Source organism: Dysidea avara, chromosome 6 (genome assembly GCF_963678975.1).
Source record: "Dysidea avara chromosome 6, odDysAvar1.4, whole genome shotgun sequence".
NCBI classification, from domain to species: Eukaryota; Metazoa; Porifera; class Demospongiae; order Dictyoceratida; family Dysideidae; genus Dysidea; species Dysidea avara.
The window spans coordinates 26,212,905-26,235,211 of NC_089277.1; the positions used below are offsets into that span (position 1 = coordinate 26,212,905).

At 37.7% G+C, this 22,307-nt stretch overlaps 2 protein-coding genes and 1 long non-coding RNA gene across 6 annotated transcripts; 1 reads left to right on the forward strand and 2 right to left on the reverse strand.

Moving 5' to 3' along the window:
• Positions 1 to 902: 902 nt before the first annotated feature.
• On the reverse strand, positions 903 to 2,261 carry LOC136257214 (uncharacterized). Of its 4 annotated transcripts, none has more exons than XR_010701837.1 (9): positions 2,247 to 2,261; positions 2,017 to 2,192; positions 1,911 to 1,962; positions 1,673 to 1,857; positions 1,483 to 1,622; positions 1,340 to 1,432; positions 1,201 to 1,288; positions 1,079 to 1,147; positions 903 to 1,027 (listed from the first exon to the last, which is right to left on the reverse strand). It is a non-coding gene; the product is annotated as an uncharacterized lncRNA (long non-coding RNA). The 4 variants fall into 4 exon arrangements; XR_010701836.1 differs by having other exon boundaries at positions 1,907 to 1,962; XR_010701835.1 differs by having other exon boundaries at positions 1,911 to 1,967.
• Positions 2,262 to 6,779: 4,518 nt separating this feature from the next.
• On the reverse strand, positions 6,780 to 12,562 carry LOC136257213 (uncharacterized). The gene is made up of 5 exons (XM_066050296.1): positions 12,449 to 12,562; positions 10,043 to 10,179; positions 8,053 to 8,083; positions 7,918 to 7,945; positions 6,780 to 7,188 (listed from the first exon to the last, which is right to left on the reverse strand). Exons 1-5 carry the CDS (start codon positions 12,463 to 12,465, stop codon positions 6,937 to 6,939), a joined length of 465 nt encoding a protein of 154 aa, XP_065906368.1. The 5' UTR covers positions 12,466 to 12,562; the 3' UTR covers positions 6,780 to 6,936.
• A 115-nt stretch (positions 12,563 to 12,677) lies between these two features.
• On the forward strand, positions 12,678 to 22,033 carry LOC136257210 (E3 ubiquitin-protein ligase DDB_G0292642-like). The gene is made up of 2 exons (XM_066050289.1): positions 12,678 to 12,820; positions 20,176 to 22,033. The coding sequence occupies exons 1-2, from the start codon at positions 12,749 to 12,751 to the stop codon at positions 21,085 to 21,087; spliced, it is 984 nt and encodes a 327-aa protein (XP_065906361.1). The 5' UTR covers positions 12,678 to 12,748; the 3' UTR covers positions 21,088 to 22,033.
• The last annotated feature ends 274 nt before the right edge of the window (positions 22,034 to 22,307 follow it).

Sequence of the window (22,307 nt, forward strand, 5' to 3'; positions counted from 1 at the left end):
GCTTGTCAATAGCCAAATGAACAATGGTACCAAATATCCTGTTAAAATAAATTAACCAAATAAGGATTCTTTTAGGAAAAGGATTCTTCCAGGAACACACAATGGGATTTCTTCTCAATAGTTGTCATGGCATACTTTAGTGCATAAGGATTCCAAGAAGAATGCAGGGATTTTTTCTGAATTGATCTTAGCAACAAAAATGAGTGCTTTCTGTTATGGTGTACAGTACTAAAGTGTGACAGTCACTGAGAAAGCCGGTCTTATCTCCTATGTAGCAAGTAGCGAGAGATGCCAATTTACAGTGTTGCAGCTTGCCAATGGTTGAAGCTATGTATACCACCAAAACTTCATAACAATTTCTGACCTTCTACTGTCACAGCTAGCAACTAAGTTTCCTGCCATTTTATATTTGAGGTTGGACAGTGATGATGGGAAGGGAGGCCATGAGTTTGTTCAAAATGTTTATGAAGAAGGTGTAGAGATGTGCCATTCAGAACTTAAAACTACAGGAAGCTTACAGAACAGGTCTATTTCAACGCTGCAGAGCTGTACAGCCATTTGTAAATTTACAATCATCCCCATGTTGGCCAGAGCTCCATCAAGGCCACAGACTGCTTGTACAGCTCTCCACTGTCACTGTGAAAAAAGCCCAGAATAATAAGGTCTATAACAGTCTTATTATGTTAGTACTGGAATGAAATAGTACAGCATATATTAATAGATTAGGACTTTACTATAACAAGCTTATTGAATACATTTAAGACAGTCATATATTAGAGATTAAATCACTAGTATAGTGCGGTGTATTATCAGACTATACTAAACCTATTTCAACCATATATTGGCTACTATACTACTGTACTTTTTTATTTTCCATAACTTTAATTAAATATTTTCTATAATTATATTTGTAATGAATTTAATTCTGTAAATATGTTAAAACCACAATAGGTACAGCTAGTAAATCAATGTCTCCTTGGCCATGACAGTATCAAATCAATTTCGTCATTTATCAGTCTTTATCCAACTGCAGCAGGTAAGACAGTAAATACAATTCACAAGTTCCATTACAAATTACCTGTATTATCATCACTATGTAGAACTCTGTGACAATCTGTTAGTCGTCTGGTAGAACTGTCCCACAGCTCTAATACAAAGATGGTAAATATAATGTATATTCTGGACAATCGTTGGACTTACAGTTTGTAACAATATGAATCTCATAAAACCGAGACCTTGCCTGGAAACCTAGTATTACCACGTAGAACGGCGGCTAGGTCCCACAACTCTATTAAAGATGGTAAATATAATGCGTATACTGAACAATCATTGTACTTACAGTTTGTAACAATCTTTTAAAACTGAAACCGAGTCTGAGACCGACAATCCATGTACAACTAAGACAAGTCTGATAAGACCAGGTCTCACAACCCTAAATGGAGGCAAACATAATTCATATTCTGGATTATTTGGTGTACTTACAGGTGTTATCAGTGAGTCTAACCAGACATAAAACAGCCACTTAGTATGTGACTTGTTGGGCTAACGTGTTATGTAAGCTCACAAGAAGCATCTGATACACTGATAACCAAGTCCAAGAATCTTGTAATCACTAAGTACAACTGAAGCAAGACTAAATATAATATAATTTGCATACTCTCAGTGAACTTACTTTTGTTTGCAATACGAGCATGGTCAGTGAAATAAGGACAAACAAGACTGAACAGGTTCTTGAAAGCACTCAACTCATTTACAGTGCCAGACAAGGTAGCAGCTGTCAGCTGTTGATAAAAAGTAGTGAAAAACATGAAGAAATGAGACCGGTTCCCAGAAGACATGAGACCAGTTTCCACAAACCTAAACGGGTAAATATAAATTGTATACTGGACACTCTCAGTGTACTTACTTACAGATGTTAGCAATAAGAAGAATCTCCTAGAACTGAGACAAAGTCTATAATTCCTACCCTATTGAAAAGAATATGAATAAAAACACAATCAGGCTTAATGCACTTACAGCTGTAAGTAATTAGAAGATGACGTTGAACAACTCCATGAAAAAAGAACAAAACTGTCCACATATAGTCGCTACCAGATTCTTTAAAGGAAGCAGCTGCCATTGAAGGAAACTAACACTGCAGAAGTTGTACACTGACAGCCTGTAGAACTAAGAGGTCTGACAAGAAACTACCTCTGAAGAGTTATATAATATACAAAATCATAACAGCGGACCATGCATACTCTTACCATTGATGGCTGATGAACTGTGTCCACTCGTCATCCGCCATAAGCTGAGATAACAGGATATAAAACATGTAATACGTACACAGCAACACCACAGTTGAATCCGGCATTTGCAGGCCATTGTCATACAATACACAATAAACAATTTAATACGGCTAAACCTATCGTACAAGCTATCGTTTTAGTCGAATACTTACTCATCTAGAGCTGTTATTGATTGCTGCCATCGAAGGAATTGGGGTATTGGTTAAACCGGGAGGGGAGCGGGAGCGGGAGATTTCTTGGTAAAACCGGGACCGGGAGTTGGGAGATCACGTACACAATACTGCAAGCAACTGTTATTTTTGCACTAAAGATGGATTGTTGATGCAGAAGAGGACTCATGCAAGTAGTCTCCCCTCCTTCCAAACGTGAGAACGAGCTAGCTATAGGCTCGGGAATTGCAAAATACAAAAGATCGAGATACTCTAATAGAGCAGTCAACCACTCTAATAGAACAGTCTCATATTCTGTCTTTTAACGGGCAGTAGCTTGTTAATTTATTTGTAATAAGTAAAAAAAGTATAGTCTTAGGGCTTTCAAATTAAAAAAAGGTCAATCATACTGGGTGGGAATTATATGCTCCCAGAAAGTCACCCATCACTGTCTGCCTTTTGTAGTTGCATGCTTCAAACTCCATAATTACTATTATTAGCACTTTACAGTGACCAGCACTGAAGGTCTGACAGCAACATGTACTGCAGCCTTAGGATTACCTAACCTAACAAGAACTATAGAGACTTTAAATAATCACTTGATCTAGCATATGTGACTTTCATTGCTATAAGTTTGCCCACTGCAGGCTCTTTGACCTGCTCCACCTCATATGTTTTGCTACTTAATTATTCTACTAAATCAAACTTTTTCTTGGGGAAAATTCTCATTTTGAGTTCTGTCCCATGAAAGGATGCATGCTGGTGTGAGCACTATTCTATAAGTCCAATCCATTAGTATTGTCACTGTTGTCCTTCTCATGCTATGGCTGACTTAATAATGATGGTAGCTATACTGTATTTAATTCATTTGCCTGGAAACATCTTATTCTTTATGAAATCCATCTTATAAATTGACATCATAAATGTGAACCAACTTTGACAGTAAAAATGAGCAGTGAATAGCTACCATGGCAAATTATGGTGCATGAGCATCCGACTAAGAATTTGTAGTGAAGTTTACTATTTGCCACAGTATTCACTATACTCATTTTTACACACACATCCTTTTTCAATTGGTCAATTTTTCTCTTTTGTAGCTGGAATATAAGGAAATGGATATTAATTTATCTATATCTTGTGCTTAATATTAACTTGACATTTTGATTGATTTTTTTTTGTTTGAACTCATGACATTTGGCATAGCCGTTCTTCCATGTCAGAGTACACTGAGACACGTACAAATACACAAGTACAAAACTGAAAAACATACAAGACATGAGCAATACATTTAAATAATACACAAATTAATTATTATTATATAGTCATACAGTGGGTCTTCATTAAAGTGACAAATTCTCCATGCTTGTGGGGCACTTCGAATGGCACCAGCAAGTGGCACAATGTAAAAAATATTGCTGTGTTCTAGCCAGATGATAGTAAGTGTTGTTAGCAAAATAGGTCTTACACCGATACCTTGAAGCATTCCAGAGATATGGCCAATATGGTATATACATACATATATATATAGACAATAATACATGTTTTTGTTGTTGTTTTTTTAAAGAAAAGGACCAAGCACAATGGCATGATGTAACTATCAGAAATCTCTTTTCTATTATTAGATGGAATGGGAATGCATGGAAATTTGTCCTCAAAGTCATGGTATAGCTACACCAAGCCAAGACAGATCATTTTCAACCATCAGTGTCGCAGAGCAAGAATTGTCTACAAAATGCTTCTTAATTGTAGTCATGTGTTAATCATAATAGGAAGAATTAATACCATAAAAGCAGCATTGAATAATTCATTTACTTCAGACTCTCTTAATAAACATTTTCCTACTATAGCAGTCACTTCATCACATCAATCTGCTGACAACTTTGCAATACCTGCTACTTGACACTAATCCATTCACTTTTGCTGAGATTTCTGAATCTGGTCCTGTCTCATCTGAACTTTCTGGATCCTAGGAAGTCCATAGGCCCAGATTCCCTATCTGCTAGGTTCCTGAAAAAGATATAGGCTGCTCCATTGGTTACCTTATACTGTTAACATTCAATCATTCATTGCAGAGTGGAATTATTCCTTCACAGGCAAGAAGTGTTCACATATATACTCCAGTTCATAAAGGTGCGTGGTGCTTTGGACAATCCTGGCAACTTCAGACCAATCTCTGCATGCTGTGTCTGTTCTTGCTGTTTATTTGTTTTCATGTATTTGTTCAATAATTTGCCTTAAGATAATTGTTGTATTTGTGTCCATGTATATTTGTTTTGCAGACATGTGTTAAGTTTTGTACTTGTAGATGTTCATTGTTTTGTCTGTATTATATGCTGCTCTAACAAGGAAGAATGGTAGTTGCCAATTGTCAGAGCATAATTTATAAATGAAATTAGTCTGATAATTTAAGAAACTTTTATTGCTAACTGACAAACAAAATTTCTTGCTGTGCAAACTCCCAACTATGATAGCTATATCTATTGAATTTATAAACTGACAATAGCTAACTGTGAAAGTGCACGCACTCTGGATCTAGCAACTGTCTACGCAACCAGAGCAATAATAACTTGGTACAATAAAATCAGTGGAAGTGGAGCAGGTCAAAGAGTCTGGGTGAACTTATAGCAATGAAAGTCATACATGGAGTGAAGCATACAACTATTAATACAAGAGTAAGACAATGATATTGGTGACATTCTGGGAGCATGATTTTTTTTGAAAGCTCTAAGACTGTTCACTTTGTTATTGCAGTTAAGAGACAGAATATGAGACTGCATGTTCTGTTAAAGTGGCTGACTGCTCTATTAGAGTATCTCGATCTTTTGTAAAAAGTATTGCAATTCCCGAGCCTACAGCTAGTTTGTTCTCATGTTTGGAAGGAGGAGAGACTACTTGCATGAGTCCTCTTCTGCATCAACAAACCATCTTTAGTACAAAAATAACAGTTGCTTGCAGTATCTCCCGGTCCCGGTTTTACCAAGGAATCTCCCGCTCCCGCTCCCGCTCCCGCTCCCCTCCTGGTTTTACCAATACCCAGGAATTGTCCACTTGGCCGCGCCACTTCACCACTACAGCCAGCAGGGATGTACAATTGTGGTCCATAACTATCATCGTGGCTCATTGGACGATGGCGCCGATCGCGCACACTCTTTCCGCGAGATACACCGTCATATCACTCACATTTACAACTGCTGTACAACAATAGCGACAAAGATGGCGACTTAATTGCATCTAATACGCATGCGCACACCACTGACCCCTTCAATTTTAAACAGGCATTACTACGAACTTTTGCAGGTGTGCTAACTGTGCAAGAAAATCTAGATTTGCATGACTCTTAGATTGAATAATTATTTTTTCTGGTATTATATGCATTACCGTATGAAAATGTGTGCGTATGAAATTATCACAACAAACTGAAGCTAGTTAGCTAGCTATAGTGATTAACAGAAGTGTAGCTACTTATTGTAAAATCATCATGACTTTGTTTGGTACAGTAGAAAAATCTTAAGTCACATGAGATGGTGAAGCTAAAAATGAGACAATAATGAGATGTGATGGTGATTCTAAAAAGTTATCACATTTAGTTAAGTAAACAAAGCCATACAAAGAATGTGTATTAAACTAAAGTATAATCTGTTTCCCATAATATAAGATGGGGTTGATACTAAAGTATAAGATAGTTAGTATTATGCAAGACTATACTGAGATTATTTGTATAGTTTAAGCCATTAGATATACCATCTTATATTCCTCTTTTTTCATAGTGTGTGCTACTAAAGCCTGGATGTCATTGACAGTAAATTTGATAGCTGTATATCAAACCTGCATGCTGTCATGGGTGATGAGACTGGCTTTCCCAGACCCAAATCTAGTCACATTTATGTCCTTTTGGCTCTCCACAAACCCTCAAACTGGTTACACATTAATTTTCAATACAGCGACTAACTATTGCCTTAATTTTATACATCTAATAATCTAATATATAAGCAATTCAAAAAAATCATAGCTGTGTATTTATGACCCAAATATGTCACATTAGCAATTTGCATAATATGATATTTTTGAACAGCAGTTGCTTAAAATTAATGATGTATTAAAACAGTATGGGGAAAATTGTACAAATTTGTAATAGCTGCATTTTACTTTTAATTAAATAAGAATTTGGTATGCTTAATATATGCATAGCTAAGCAATACTACCAAACTGTTGTGAAAAAAGTGGTTGGTTGTTAGGTGATATTTTAGTATGGGCAGGAATGCTCAAACTTTTATAATCCCTATATCATACTGTACTACCATATACTGTGTGATATTAGTAATGAACATGCTGTGTTGGAATAAGTTATTTATAACTAGATTGTATATAACAATAATTGCACAAGTAATATCTATTTTATGCATTATTACAGATTATTATTAATGATGGTGTATGGTGCAAAAGTATATAAAGCACTGTTAAAATTGATCATGAGATCTTTATAAGTATGTACAGTCAACTCAAATTTTAACACTTCTTCTGGCTCTTTCTTGGTATGAACTTCTGTTATGGATGTAGGTATTGTTAACATCATCATCTACAAAACTATCTGTTTGTGGTTGTGCAAGTGCAGCAAGAATGGAAGCAAGGACATTCTCCATACAACTGGCAGCTGGATCCCACTGATCTGGTTTTAGGAGACCAATACACACTAGTCCATCTGACTGTCCCACATTAAGATGATAAGGTATGGGTTTTTGGAACTTGATCATCTATGATCACAAGAATTATTCAGAACAATTTAAATGTCCACTAGCATAGTTGCAGGTGTAACTTGTTTCATTACTTTTATTTCTATCATCCCTGCCTAAATGTAAAATTTCTAATTTTTCTATTCATTAGTTTTTTAAACTTTGTTGCAATGGAATAATTCATTACTGGTGAACCATTGAATACCATATCAAAAGAATACGTTAATATTGTGCAGCTGAATGTGTGCCCTGATTATCAATTAATGAGGTAGTCATTCCACTTTGTTTTTGGTTATGTTCCACCCATTATACAGCATTACAAACAAAGAACAATTCAAAAAGTGCCTCTGCGATCAATCCATGGTAATTAAAGCACTGAAGCCATAATGTGCTATTACAAATCAGCACCTATGTGGTAGTGGGAAAATGGCACAGCACAAAGGAGGACATAGTTAAGTCCTTGATGCATGTATGCATGGTAACTACAATGTACTGCAGGTGACGTCAAATAGTGAAGATATCAAGCACAAAGTCTTATCCAAAGAATTATACTTGGTTGAAGGTATCTATTAGTTAATTGGTTGGGCAGTCTAATAATTACATCTGGGAGCTTAGTTTTGTTCTTTTTGAGTGCTGCAACTTCAGTTTTAAAATCTCAGCAAATCCCTTGCAGCCATGTATGGTTGACTACTTTGAAATACTGATTCAGGTGTAACTAACACAATACTTACAGTATATAATAGAGTTTACCTTTGGTGGTTCAAAAGGATACCTTTCAGTTTGTTGAATTAAGGAAAGTCGCCAATAACAACAGCACCTCAGCATTATATATATATATATATATATATATATATATTAATACAATTATTACATCATTAAGGATATGAGAAATAGATTTCCAGTTTGAAGTTGGCACCTGTTAATATAATTGTAAATTGAAAAAACATACTGTCATAGGTAATAATTATAGCTAATATAGCTGCTCAACCAGATATATGTGGCCTTTAAAAATTTTTGATATCAAAATTAAAGGTGGCTACTAATAAATGTATGGTTGGAATGATGTTAATGCTATATGTGACCGGGCCTGCGAAAACAGGGCACGTTAGCACACACTACACTTCGTCACTTTACAGATCATATTTCAGTACTGGCATAGATTATTTGTATTCTGTAACTTGCATCGTAAAACCAATTAAATGCTTACTAAGAGCTATAAATTGCATTGCCATAGCATAATGTTACAGAAAGTTACGAGTGACGAAAGTTTGAAAAAGTAGGTAAAAATCATGTGTCCACATGCCCAATTTTTGCAGGCCCAGTCACTATCTATACCAGTTTCAGTTATATAATATTATACTACACCTAAAGTAAGCATGCTGTGTGTAACACATCACTTTTTAACAACTAACCATGCATGTGATTAAAATAATGAACACTAGGCCACATAAACTTAATTATTAGTTACTCATCCTCCTGCACTCAAAATACCAGTGCGGGAGGGTGGATTTTTATTTTACTTTTTACCAACTAAATAGGTGGTGGCTTAGTGCAGCCATCCAGCACCTTTTTTTACTGGTGGCTTAGTGCAGCCATCCAGCACCTTTTAAAGTTGGTACCTTGCTGGAGCAGTCTAAGATAACTACATTCTGGGTCATTTTAGCTAGCTAATTCAGCTATCTAGTTAGTAAAAAGTAAAATAAAAATCCACCTTCCCGCACTGGTATTTTGAGTGCAGCCATCCAGCATCTTTTAAAGTTGGTACCGTCCAGTGGTGCATAAAATCCCTGATGAGGTACGAAAAACGGTGGAGTGGGCGGGGATGAGAAACTAAGAATTAGGTTTATGTGGCCCTATATTGGTGCAGCGTTGAAATGACAAACTGAGAGTCACTGAAAATTTTGTCTGGTCTAACGTGATAGTAGGCTACCATATAGCTACAGTTAGCATGGCCATTAATTTATAAAATATTAACAATTATAAGTGTGGTCAGAAAGCTATATTATCTGTTAATATATTATGCACAGTGCATGGGCAGATCCAGAGGTGTTCAAAAGGTTCCATGGAACCCCCCTTTTGGAAGAGATCAGTAATTCGAGATACTCTAATAGAACAGTAACAGTATATTCTTCAAAGGAGCAGTGTAGCAAGCTACGTATGTAGTTATAAATAAGGAGATATAATTGGTGGAGGGCAGCTATTGTCAGCATGTATATATATATAAGCTTAGTTACCATTTTTTGGTCTTCGACTTAAGGCCATGGCATCACCAAACTATCAAGTTACAATTCCAGAGTGGAACTACCCTTTTAGAAAGTTTGGATCCGCCTCTACAGTGGATATTGTCTGGAAGTCACTTGGACAAAACTACTTGAAAGGGTACTGCCGAACAAAACTGTAGCTAACCGTAAAATCCTGAGCTCGCGGTAGCTAGTTATAAGCTATTTCAGTCGCGAAACGAGAGCGTGATGACCACTAGCTATGCTATACTGGGCTGCCAGCCGCCTATACCTCCCTTGCTTTATAATTGTAACTGAAGAAGAAGAATGCTCAACCAAAGTTGAACGCCGGCGCATTTAAATCTGTGCCCTAACTATAGCTACTTTCATGTGTAGCTAGGTTGGCTGCCAACGCTTGGACCGGCTACCCCGGGATAGTTGCTCCAGCCATCCCTAACTAGCCTCGAACTCACTAAAAACTTGTCTTCATACAACTAGTTTACATACTTGATACTGGAGTTATGATGGATGACTGCTGTACGAATAGCAAAAAGTCCGACTGCCGGACGAATCTGACTGTCCATGCACACGCATAATAAAATTATATACCCCTGCTGATTAAAAATTAATACTGACTAGTGTATCATAACACTTACCCTCGTATAATGACCCCTTCGGTGCAGGTATGTTAGCATTCCACACAAGTAAGTCTGAATCACATTGTAGATAAACTGAAATCCCACTTGCTTTGAGTACTGGTGATTTCTGGATGTTTTTAAGTTCTTTTGTCAGCCTATACACAATTTATGTACATAAGAATAATTATAACATTATACACGTATATTATTATTATTATTATTATTTGTTAATTGGTATAAGGAAGACAAAGTCTTATAAAAACCAATCTCAAGTACATCTAAATAAAATCAAACCGGCGGTCATACAAAAATACATCTAATTTAGTCTTAAAGATCAGTACATTAGGTGCAGATACAATTTCATGGGGTAAGGTGTTCCAATCATTGACGATTCTCTGTGAAAGGTGTTATAACTATGTATGGGTATACACGTCTTGCAAACTGTACCTATATACTTGCACTTGCAGCTACATGACTCCTGTAGCTATAGTTATACTTGTACGCATAATCACATTCAGACCAGTTTAGAGAACGATTGTGCCGATCTTGTCAACGCATGCTCTACCGCAACTAGCTATATAGCTAGCTGGAAAATGCTTATTATTATTATTATAAACTAACTATATATAGCTGTATGAGTGCGTAGAGCTAATTCAATATTATAATTCAATATTCAACATCGGGAAATTAGCCATTATACACACGTAGCTAGCTACCTACCTAACCTTTAGTAGGGTCCGCAATCCGAAAAATCAACTTCTACAAATCAATCCCCCTACCATTGTGGGATGTTCATTGTAGTATCCTATTGCTTGATCCACCATGAAACCGGAGGCACGGTTGTTGTCTTCACAGAAATATTGTTTTCAGTATCTCGCAAGATGCAAAATTTATTTTTAAAATTTCGTGCTCCACACAAAGTACCGGATGAAATTTGCTACTTAGCCAAATCGTATCCAGAGTTGTTGTAGTTGAAAAGTACGCACAGAAATAAGTAAATGATTTGCCTGGTGCGCGGGACAGGGTTGCTTTCTTTGAAAAAACAGACAAAGAGATACGAAGTTTCGAATTCAAATTGCCCTATCACCCAGGGCAAGAGAAACCAACTCTTCCTCATAGTATTTCGATACGGTTGGGTGCATAGTCTGTCTATGCTGTTAGTTTGGAAAAGATCCGAGACTTCTCACCATCTGGGTGACGAGCGTCAAAAATTTCTGCAGCATCAAAGAATTGTGTCGCGCTTTCTAGCCATTTCCAGCGCTTCTGCAGCCACAACAATCATCAATTATAAACTAAAACTATGGCAAAAGATGTCCCTGAACGTTTGGTAGCAGCGGTTGTCAATTGTTATTTCATCCACGGCTTCCACGCCTCGTTCTAAGCTATGCATCAAGGGAGGCAGCAAAATCGTCCAAATTTGACTTCACCTCTAAAGCTCCACAGCAAATTCAAATCTTCACTAGATCACTCTACATCACCATTATGCTGCAAAACATCCAAAAACAAACCGAAAAAAGCACAAAATTTTTCATTTTTGATTCGAGCTGGGTGGAGCTCCTGGTGAGCTGCTGGTATACTGCATCATATGAAATTACAGAAACACCAACTACTACTACAACCAAACGTTTTGATCCATCATTTATCATCATTCTAAACAAAATTAAGTGACCAGTGTGGCATAAGAAGTACTGGAAAGCACTTTGGTACCATTGAGAGAATCCCTTGAAATGGCGCATGAAAATTTTGACGTTCTTCACCCAGATGGTGAGAAGTCTCAGATCCTTTCCAGACTAACATCATAGACAGACTATGCATCCAACCTTATCACATCACTATGAGGAAGAGTTGGCTTTTCTTGTCTTGGCTGGTAGGGCAGTTTGAATTCGAAAATTTGTGTTTCGTTTTCTGCTTTTTGGGAGAAAGCAACCCTGTGCCGGGAACCCAGTGAATCATTTGCTTATTACTGTGCGTACTTTTTAACTACATTAACTCTAGATAATATCTAGCTAAGCAGCAAGTTCTATCCTGTTCTTTGTGTGGAGCACGAAATTTAAAAAATAATTTTTGCATCTCACGAAATACTAAAATCGATATTTCTGTGAAGACAACAATCGTGCCTCCGGTTTCATGGTGGATCTAGCAATGGGATACCACAATGAACATCCCACAATGGTAGGGGGTTCGATTTGTAAAAGTTGATTTTTCGGATTGCGGACCCTACCTTTAGCTGTTGTCTATGGTTTCATACTAAAAGCATCACCGCACATAGCTATATTTTACCATGTTAGCTATACCTTTAATCATATAACTCCAAAAGTTTCTTTTACCAGCGTGTGAGCTGTCGTACTACCTACTCTGAGTGTAAATGTATGTGTGCATTAACTTTGGGTTGCTCTACCTATACTGTACTTAACTATATGTTACCTCATCTTTGCTGCCATTCTCAGGAAGGAAACTTCAATATGCGATTGAAGAAATACAGCTCAAGTCGAAAGTGAAATGTGTCCACGTAGCTGTAGCTAGTTAAAATGAATGCACTAGATGCTGTGTTATTGTTGCATGCACATGCTCCCATGCAGTATGTGCATGTACCTACTACATGCAGAAATTAGCTAAATAAATACAACATTTGATGAGGTGTTTAGTTATAGTTAGTTCTAAGTTAATTCATGTCAGTTTGCTCTTAAAATTGGTTGGTGTAGTGAAAACTGTAGGGAACTAATCATGTCTAACTTCTCTATCTTTGTGTATGCCACTGGTAGAAAAACTGATAAAATTTCAGTGGCCGTGAGATCGGTAAGTCACATGTAACGCTTGCACGCATGCTTTGTCTAGCAAGTTCGTTATGTACAAGATGCTACAATATATGTGACCAGATCTGCGAAAACCCGACATAATGGCGCAAGCCTAAATTTTCAGTCTAAGCCATTGATTTGCAATGGGTAGAATATTTTCGTAAGCGAAAAAATTCGTAAGATTTTTAAACGCTTTATTCTTTGTGAAGGAAGGGCCCTATGGTAAAAAACTGGATATCATCTTATTCGCCTATTCAAGAGGAATTCAAAAAGCTTTGATTGGTTGCAGTAGACTAAAGAATACGTAAGTTATGGGCGTTTGTTTACGTCACGTCGAAACGATCGTACGCGATCAATTTTTCTTCACTGATTTCGTCTCTGTATGCAGTGATGAATGGCAATAGAAGAAAAAAAACTTATCCAGTAATGGACTCCCCTATTCATGGCGAGCACAATGGTGCAAGTTGCAACTCTGTACTGCAAATACTTGCATCAACGTTGAAACCGGGTCACTACTGCTGACCCGGATGACCCACTGACCCGGATGTGACCCAGATTAATTAAAGCCGAGACGTGTTTCGGCTAGTCTCCGGCGAGCGAACGAGTCTACATTTTGAGCGTTCGATTCGTGTTGAGTAAATATTGCAACTTCAGCCTAGCTGTAGGTTGAAGACCAAAAAAAAATTTATTCACTGACAATAGCTATCCCTCACCATAGATATCCTCAGTTTCGTGCTACATACTGCACTTACTAACAAATAGGCGTGGCTGAGCATATGTTGGTAATGCGATAAGTGGGTGTGGCTCACGAAAGAGCTACGCGATAGCGTTTATAAGTTCCACGTCGTCAAACGAACAATTTCCTTTCTCACGTGATCCAATCCGGGTCAGACCCGGATAAATTGTAAACCGCGTCAGACTCGGATGACCCGGAGAAAATGTGACCCGGATGACCCGACCAGGTTTCAACGCTGACTCGCATGCTGTACAAATCGATCTTTCTGTTGTTGCTAGCTACTTTGTAGGGCTGTAACTCCAAAGGTTGTTACCATATGAAGCTGAAACTTGGCCAGAGCATACACTTGGTTAAGTACATCAATAATAAAGAATTTTTTATTTTATTTTTAATTTTTAATAAAGAATTTGAAAAATGCGCCATTATGTCGGGTTTTCGCAGATCCGGTCACATATGTAGTTATAGCTACTATATTCTATCTAGCCAGCTGTACATGACAGTAGATATACAGATGATTGCAGAATTTTTGAAAATTTTCTTTCCGCGTACCGTAAATAACTAATCCGTGGACTGGAAAACTATTAGTGTGACGCCAGATCAGCCGGACCGAGGGAAAAGATTAGCGAGGTTTAATTGCTGTTGAATCCAATGCAAGGACAACAAAGTTTACTCGGAAACACTGATACCGGCGGTACGACATGTTTTTTTCAAGAATTCTGCAATCGACTGTAGCTATGTCAGTATAAATGTGGGCCGGCATGCATGCATATGTGTCACTGTGTGTGTGTGTCGAACAAAAAAAAAGTGGCTAGATCATCGGCCTGGTAATCGAAAAGTTCCAGGTACAACAACTGCACCAGCCGTAACACTAAATGCATAGGTAGGGTCCGCAACGCGAAAAATCGATATCCTCCGATCAACTACCTGACTATTGTCATGTGTTAGGCTAAGTGTAACTTAAATAACACCAACGTGGCAGCCAAGTTTGTCACTTTATTCTGGTAGAAAACGATACAACTAAAATCACGTGATTTTTCGTTGCAGCAATTCATAGGGTTCTTCGTATGCCACGATATTCACTCTCAACATTGTTCAAGTAGTCTATCATCAACTCGAAGTATTGGTGGTTTGATTTTATTGGTCAGTTTCTGGTGGCAGCACGATCTGTGTAGCTTTTTGGCAACAGGCAAAATGTTTCTTCCTCTGGAGCACAGACAGGACAAGCAGAACAGCAACTGCGCCGTGGGTCAGCAATGACCAGTACTAGGTAAAGTACCTGCATGTGGAGTATGGTTATAATTGAAGCTTGTTAGCCATCTGGCTGAGCCATCTATATGCTGGAATTCGGCCATAATGACGTGATTTTTACAAACAAATACCAGAATGGTTAACACATCAGTGAGACAGTCTCCAACAGCAAGGATACGAAGCTTATAAACACCAAACAATACGGCTATCTCGCCCAGTAAATGCATAGAGCAATCCAATGCATAAAAATTTAATAGGCACTCACGTGATCGATATTCAAATCTCGGAAAATACAACATAATCTATTTCAATGACCTTACAATCACTTGGAATCAAGTGACAATCAGTTATTGTGCATTAGGTTCAGCATCTCGATTAGCCCAGCAGTCTGAGTCTCTATCTATGATGTCATCACAGCATAAAACACACCTGACCACGCCTGAGTGAACAATTAGCACAAATATTTACAAAAGGAGTACACTGCATGGTTCCTATTCAGAAATGAAAGTGATTTCATGGGTATTTCCACAATTTGAATTTCGATCACGTGAGTGCCTATTTCGGGGTGGGATAAAACCGGGACGGGGACAATAGGGGTAAAACCGGGACGGAGACGGCCAACAAGAGTAAAACCGGGACGGGGACAGCCAAGGACATAGGGACTACTGTTAGAGTAAGCGATTTTCTCTGCCGTAAAGGGATTGAATCTTGGATTGGATATAATTTATGTATGGCAAAGAAAAAATATCAAGTAGCCTTTGAGGTAATTTCATCTTTAAACTGCCACTTAAGGTTTGAGAGATTTTGACATCCTTAGCTAGTGCATGGCTTAGCTAAGAAAAAATCAATTAGCTTTCTTGGGTAACCTTTGAACTACCATATAAGGTTAGAGAGATTTTGACGTCCTCAGCTAGCTATACAAACCCAGACCTCACACTGAAACACTCTTAAGTGGTTTTTCAAATGGATTATGAAGTGGAAGATCAGTCAAATCATTTCGTTCCCAGATTGTAATCATCGTCTTTGTGCATACATGGTCCCCTGGGAAGCCTGCACAGTATACTTTCTAGCGATTTGAATGTAGCTCTGGGCTAGAGCCAAGTTGTAGATCACTTGGAGAATTCTGACACAGTGTATAAGGAGTACATCAACACTTTGGATGCTAATCCTCCCATCCAACCTAAAGGATCGAGGGATAGTGTTTCTTTATGATCTAGGCTTAGATGAAGCACAGTGGGAAGTCAAGAAAAAGAAGCTAAGGCAAGTGGAATTATTTAGTTCAATCCGCCGTGCATGCTGAAAATTAGTTTACTCATATGCTAGGCAATAGTTCATAATATTGTAGTGTGGGAGAGTGCAACAGAAATACTTCCATGGAACACACTGTGTTAAGTTACACCAGTCCTGTGTCTGTTCAAAGAATAAAGACTTGACCTCATCAGCACCAATTAATGCTAATCAAACATTCTCTATCACCAGTGGAGGTAGTTTTCTGTTTATATCCACAGGTATTTTCTGCATACAATGAGCCTGCCAGAATGGAGCTGAACTATCATGCTGAATTTCTGTCAACATATTAGCTCAGTTAGCTCTTGCTTTTCACACATCAGTCCAGTGCTTTAATGCTGATTATGCAGATATCATTACAGCAGTGCTGTTAATTGTAACTTGTATGGATGAACACCTAGACCTGGCCAATATTGAATTGGACAATGAAGCTGCTACAAAAATGCCACATACGATTTCCTTTCTTTGAAAGAAGCCAATGATAAAATGTTTGATCTTTCTTCCTCCTCAGAGGATCTTTATCAGTCTGAGATGGATGAAGTTAAACTTCATGCTTGACTGCTTGGATTGATGGATCATAATTATTTCCCATCCCAGGCCATGTCATGGGTTATTGTGGAACTGAATTTCCCAGCATGAAAAATACACAATATATCATCACTGATTGAATTTATGCTACTGCCTGTACAGCAAACAGTGTAAGGGATCAGTATTATGAATGCAAAGGTAAATCAAAAGTTTTGTCATGCCTGTTTACCAATAAAAGTCCATGGGTAATTCTGAGTGATCAGCATAAAATCAACCGGCCTCAAAGAAATCAATAACTTGTCATTGTCACTTATCATTATGATCATTGTTATTAGCTTTGTGGTGCACCATCAATACCAGAGGACATTGTGTCTCTATCAAGATATTGTGGCATGGACGTCCCTACTATTATGATGGTATGAAGTCAACAAAACAACAGTGATTTGTAAAATATTCCCCTAACATAGCCACAAAGTTGAAAATTTCAACTGGTTCATATGTTAATCAGTTACCTTTTGTAGAGAATAACTATGTTTTGCATGCCACACATTGCTTTAAAGCTACATCTATGATTTTTCTTAGCATTTGTTTTATCATACTGTAGATACTGAACTGCATTTTAAATTCATGATTTTGGCATCTTGTATAGCTAATTCTATATTTTCAGTGTTTATCATGTCATCATTTGTCTTATCACACTGTGAAAAAGGTGGGATATAAGATGGTATTTCCAGTGGCTTATTGAATACAAATAAGCCTTAATATAAACCCTGTATTATACTCATGTTATACTTTAGTATAATGCATACTATACTATTACATATATGGTTTCAGTTTATTTACCACATTACCTGAAATAGCTTATATCGAATATAATGCCCACACTATACCATCACATATATGGTTTCAGTATGTTTAACACATTAACTAAAGCCTTACAAGAGATCGTTAGTATAATACAGGTTATATCAAGCTTTTTTGTATTCAATAAGCCACTGGAAATACCATCTTATATCCCTCTTTTTTCACAGTGTCAGTATAGCTAGCTAGTGACAATTCTTATATATTACTAAGTATAACTATATTATAGCTCCTACATGCTGGAAGTATATCAGCCGCCCTGGCCACTGAGCCATACTTAATTTAAACATCATCACGAATGTGATGATGAAATGAAATTAAGTGTATAATATGTATATATATTTGCAGAATCTTGGACAGCGAGTAGAGCTATAAAATAATGCAATGTGCACAAAATCAACATGCAAAATAAAATTTACTTGAACATTCATGTGTATGAATCCTCTGTCAACATGACCACATGCATATCTGACCAACTTGGGTCAGCTGTGGGCATGGCAAGGAAAGCAAATACACTAAGTATAAAACCAAAAATTACAGCTATAGCTACCATACAGACTTTAAAAAAAAAATTTGTTTAGTTATTAAGGCTTTACAGCCCGAGTCTGTAGGACACCTGGTCTTACAGCCTATTTAAAGCTTCAATTCATTGACTTCATGATCACGATAATGTTTATACCACAGCGGAATATAATTCCGTGCCAATTTTGCTGTCCAGCTTGAAGACTAATCGGCTCTTCTTTCTAATTATACATCGCCAACTCGATCGCCAGTATTTATAATGGGAAGCTAGGGATATAACTTCGGTGATACTTGCTGTCCCCGTCCCGGTTTTACTCCTGTTGGTCGTCCCTGTCTCCGTCCCGGTTTCACCCTTATTTTCCCTGTCCCCGTCCCGGTTTTACCCCAGCCCCTATTTCATGTATTGAATTGCTCTATGCATTTACAGGGCGAGATAGCCGTATTGTTAGTTGTTTATAAGCACCGTATCCTTACTGTTGGAGACTTTCTCACTGATGTATCAACCATTCTGGTATTTGTTTGTAAAAATCGCGTCATTTTGGCCGAATTCCAGCATATAGATGGCTCAGCCAGATGGCTAACAAGCTTCAATTATAACTATACTCCGCATGCAGGTACTTTACCTAGTACTGGTCATTGCTGGCCCACGGCGCAGTTGCTGTTCTGCTTGTCCTGTCTGTGCTCCAGAGGAAGAAATATTTTGCCTGTCGCCAAAACGTTGCACAGATCGTGTTGCCACCAGAAACTGACCAATAAAATCAAACCACCAATACTTGAACAATGTTGAGAGTGAATATCGTGGCATCCGAAGAACCCTACGAACTGCTGCAACGAAAAATCACGTGAATTTAATACATTTGTATCGTTTTCTACCAGAAGAAATTGACAAACTTGGCTGCTATGCTGGTATTATTAAGTTACGCTTAGCCTAATACATGACAATAGTTAGGCAGTCGATTGGAGGGTATCGATTTTTCGCGTTGCGGACTCTAGCATAGGTATCCAATGGCGGATCCAGGAGGATAGGGCATTTGGGGCAAATCCCCCCCCTTGTAGAGTAGCCATGGCTAGCTACTTCTTTTGATTAAAATATTCAGCTTTATGTCAAGTCGTAATCAACTTATAAATCATGAAAATATGCTCAGTTCACTAGCATTTAGTATTACAAATTCACGTAAAACCAAGCGAATCAGAAAACCTAGCTGAAATTGTCAGCAGCACCCTTCGTACATACTAAGCGCCTCTAAAAATAATTATCGTGTTGCTGCTTTTAAAGACTCTTAAGACTTCACAACCACTTGCAAAGGGCAAAATGGCAACAATCAACAGTGAGACACTACTAAGAGGTGATTATTTGCTGTTTCAAAAATGTAGCAACTAACAAGATTTGGCTCTCCCCAACCACCAAATACTTAATCTGTTTGTGTCCCTCCCCTTGCCAACTCCTGCATCCGCCCCTGGCAATGGCGGATCCAGGATGGGGCATTTGGGGCAAATGCCCCCCCCCCCCCCCCCCCCCCCACCTTGTGGAGGAACCATACTTCTGTACTAAACTTTATGTCAGGCCAAGATCAGCTTATTAATTCACGAAAATATGCATATTTTACTAGCATTTATTACAAATTCACCTAAAACCAAAGCAGATCAATGTCAAACTAGCTATGAAATGGTCACCCAGCACCTTCGTGCGTACTAAGCACCTCTAAAATAATTATCGTTTTACTGTTGTTTAAGACATTCAGAGCCTTTTAAACACTTTTAAGACTTCACAACCACCTGCAAAGGCCAAAATATTAAAAATTAACAGTATGATACTACTAAGCAGTGTATTATTTGCTGCTTCAAAAATGCAGCAACTAACAAGAGAATCTGGGTCTCCCCAACCACCTACAACTTGGCCTGTTTATGCCCCTTCCCTTGCCAGGTCCTGGATCCGCCCCTGTGGTGCACAAGTATCCCAGTACTGGTTCGCTGGGTGGCAATATAGTTGTGTCTTGCATGGTTTACTTGTGTTTGTGTGTGTGTGTGTGTGCGTGTGTGTGTGTGTCTGTGCGTGTGTGATACTAGCTAGACTACAGTATGTGTATGTGCCCATGCACGCATGTGCATATGTGTGAGTGTGAGTTAATGTAACAGAATACTGCTATATCTACTGTAATACAAATCTTTTACAGACAACAAAGGTAAAGGAATTCTACAAACAAGTATGCGAAAGACTGAATGTTCCCCAGAATATTACTACAATATTCTTTGCAACTACCATTTTGCCACAAACAAGTAATGACACCTTAGACGACTTTTCAATTGAGCAAAACAGTACGTTGACCCTGTGCATTCAAGTAAGTGGAGGCTCTATTCAGGAACAGAGAAATATACATCCTTCAGTGAAAAGGTCAAAAGGAAAATGTATATTCACATTTGAAGATGATGACAGTGTATCTATAAGGGTAGAAATGTCGTGTGGACACCCAGTCACTCCTATTGGATTAGCTGAGTATGTTGACAATGAAATCAAAATGGGAAAAACGGTATTACAATGTCCAAGTTGTAAAAAAGAATGGAGAATTCCTGACATCATAAAAAGAGGTCTAACACTGTCAGAAAGAGAAGCACTAGAAGTAGGTCTGGCAAAAAACAGCTTTGATCAAAAAGATTTTCGTGAATGCCCAAGGTGTTGTGTTGCAATTAAAAAGACAGATACTGGGAATAAAATGAACTGCAATTTCTGTAAAAGTAAGGGATATTCATATACATTTTGCTGGACCTGTAAAAATGATTGGAAAAGCACTGGAACATCATACTATGTTTGTGGAAATGACACCTGTGCTATGAATACTGAACTGCAGAAAGTACTAGAATCATGCGAAACTAAAGTAATTGATAATATCAAAGTTCCAAAAGTCAGGGCTTGTCCCAGTTGCAACAAAGCCATAGAACACCGACATGGTTGCAGGCGTATGGTTTGTCCTGATTGCAAAATACAGTTCTGTCATATTTGCCTGCAGACATCAAATGCTGATCCAAAGCGTTTTCCGTGTTATAGCACACCATGCAAATCAGCTGCTGCTCGACAGATATTACAGTAAACAACAATTATCTTGACAACTCACCATATAATATACAGTTATAGCTAGCTATTTAGCTAACAACAATTATGCATACTGTAGAGTTGACTTGAGTCGTGTTGTGTTTTACCCTACATTACTGCTTTCATGCACGCATAGCTAGCTTAGGGGTGGGCGGTATCTCGGTTATATCGTAAAACCGCGATATTCTGATGTAATGATGCCAGTATCGTCAAAAATTCTTGGAAACGATATTATCGCGATATCGTGATTATCGCGGTGCTCTTCAATAATATTCGTATTAGCAAACTACTGTAAACATAGTGCTGCTGTTTAGCTCCAGGAAAATCGAGATACTCTAATAGAGCAGTCACCTATATACTCGAATAGAGCAGTCAAGCAACTTTATAGAGCATTCATGCGAATATGAAAGTAGCTACTTAAAGGACTTTATTATTTTGCATTTTTATTGAGGAAAGAATATTTCTGCACATTGTGGCATTATAGCTAATAATTAAAAATGTGCATGGGTGAATGAGCTTTTGTTGTTATAGTTAGCAGTCATTTAGTCATGCATGGGAATCTGTAGAACTTCTGAATTTATGTCATGCACTTGGGTGTGTAAGACACATCCTCTCCATGCTTAATTGTAGGTCTAGCTAATGTCTATATCTCCATGTATAGTTTAATAAATGGTTAATGCCATGTACATGTATTTTTGCACATCCATCATGTTGCTGCAGGTTATATCACTTGTGTAGTTAGGTGTAGTTTCATAGTAGAGCATCTGTCAAATTATGAAAAAAATATCGTGATAATTAGTAATATCGGTATATTTTCCCCATGATATATCGTGATAGTAAAATTTCAATACCGCCCATCCCTAAGCTAGCTAGCTAGATTATCATACAGTATACGATCAGCTGATATGTTAAGGATCATTAAGGTTTGGGCTTTATATATATATATATATATTTTTGATGTACAAACTCAATCATGAGTATATTCGTACATATGTAGCTAGCTACTTATTTACAAATTTATATTATTATTAAATAAATCAAGAGATGGAGTTTGGATAATGTGATCATCTAATTGGTTCCATAATTTTACTGTAAAAGGAAAGAAGGAGTTCCCATAAGCATCTACCCTTGTTTAGTTTCTGGCTAAAAAATATATCACTCTTCTCCATAATGGCATCTTCGTTGGTTAACCAAATAGAAAAGTTGTTTCTTAGTTTT

Excerpts from the sequence above, each read along its gene's own strand:
- LOC136257213 (XM_066050296.1), bottom strand. Across the intron at positions 8,084-10,042 it reads GAAGGGGTCATTATACGAGG|GTGCCAACTTCAAACTGGAA; the intron begins GTAAGTGTTATG and ends TTATATTAACAG. Across the intron at positions 7,946-8,052 it reads AAACTGGAAATCTATTTCTC|TGAAAGGTATCCTTTTGAAC; the intron begins ATATCCTTAATG and ends AATTCAACAAAC.
- LOC136257210 (XM_066050289.1), top strand. The coding sequence starts at position 12,749 with ATGTCTAACTTCTCTATCTTTGTGTATGCCACTGGTAGAAAAACTGAT. Across the intron at positions 12,821-20,175 it reads TTTCAGTGGCCGTGAGATCG|ACAACAAAGGTAAAGGAATT; the intron begins GTAAGTCACATG and ends AATCTTTTACAG.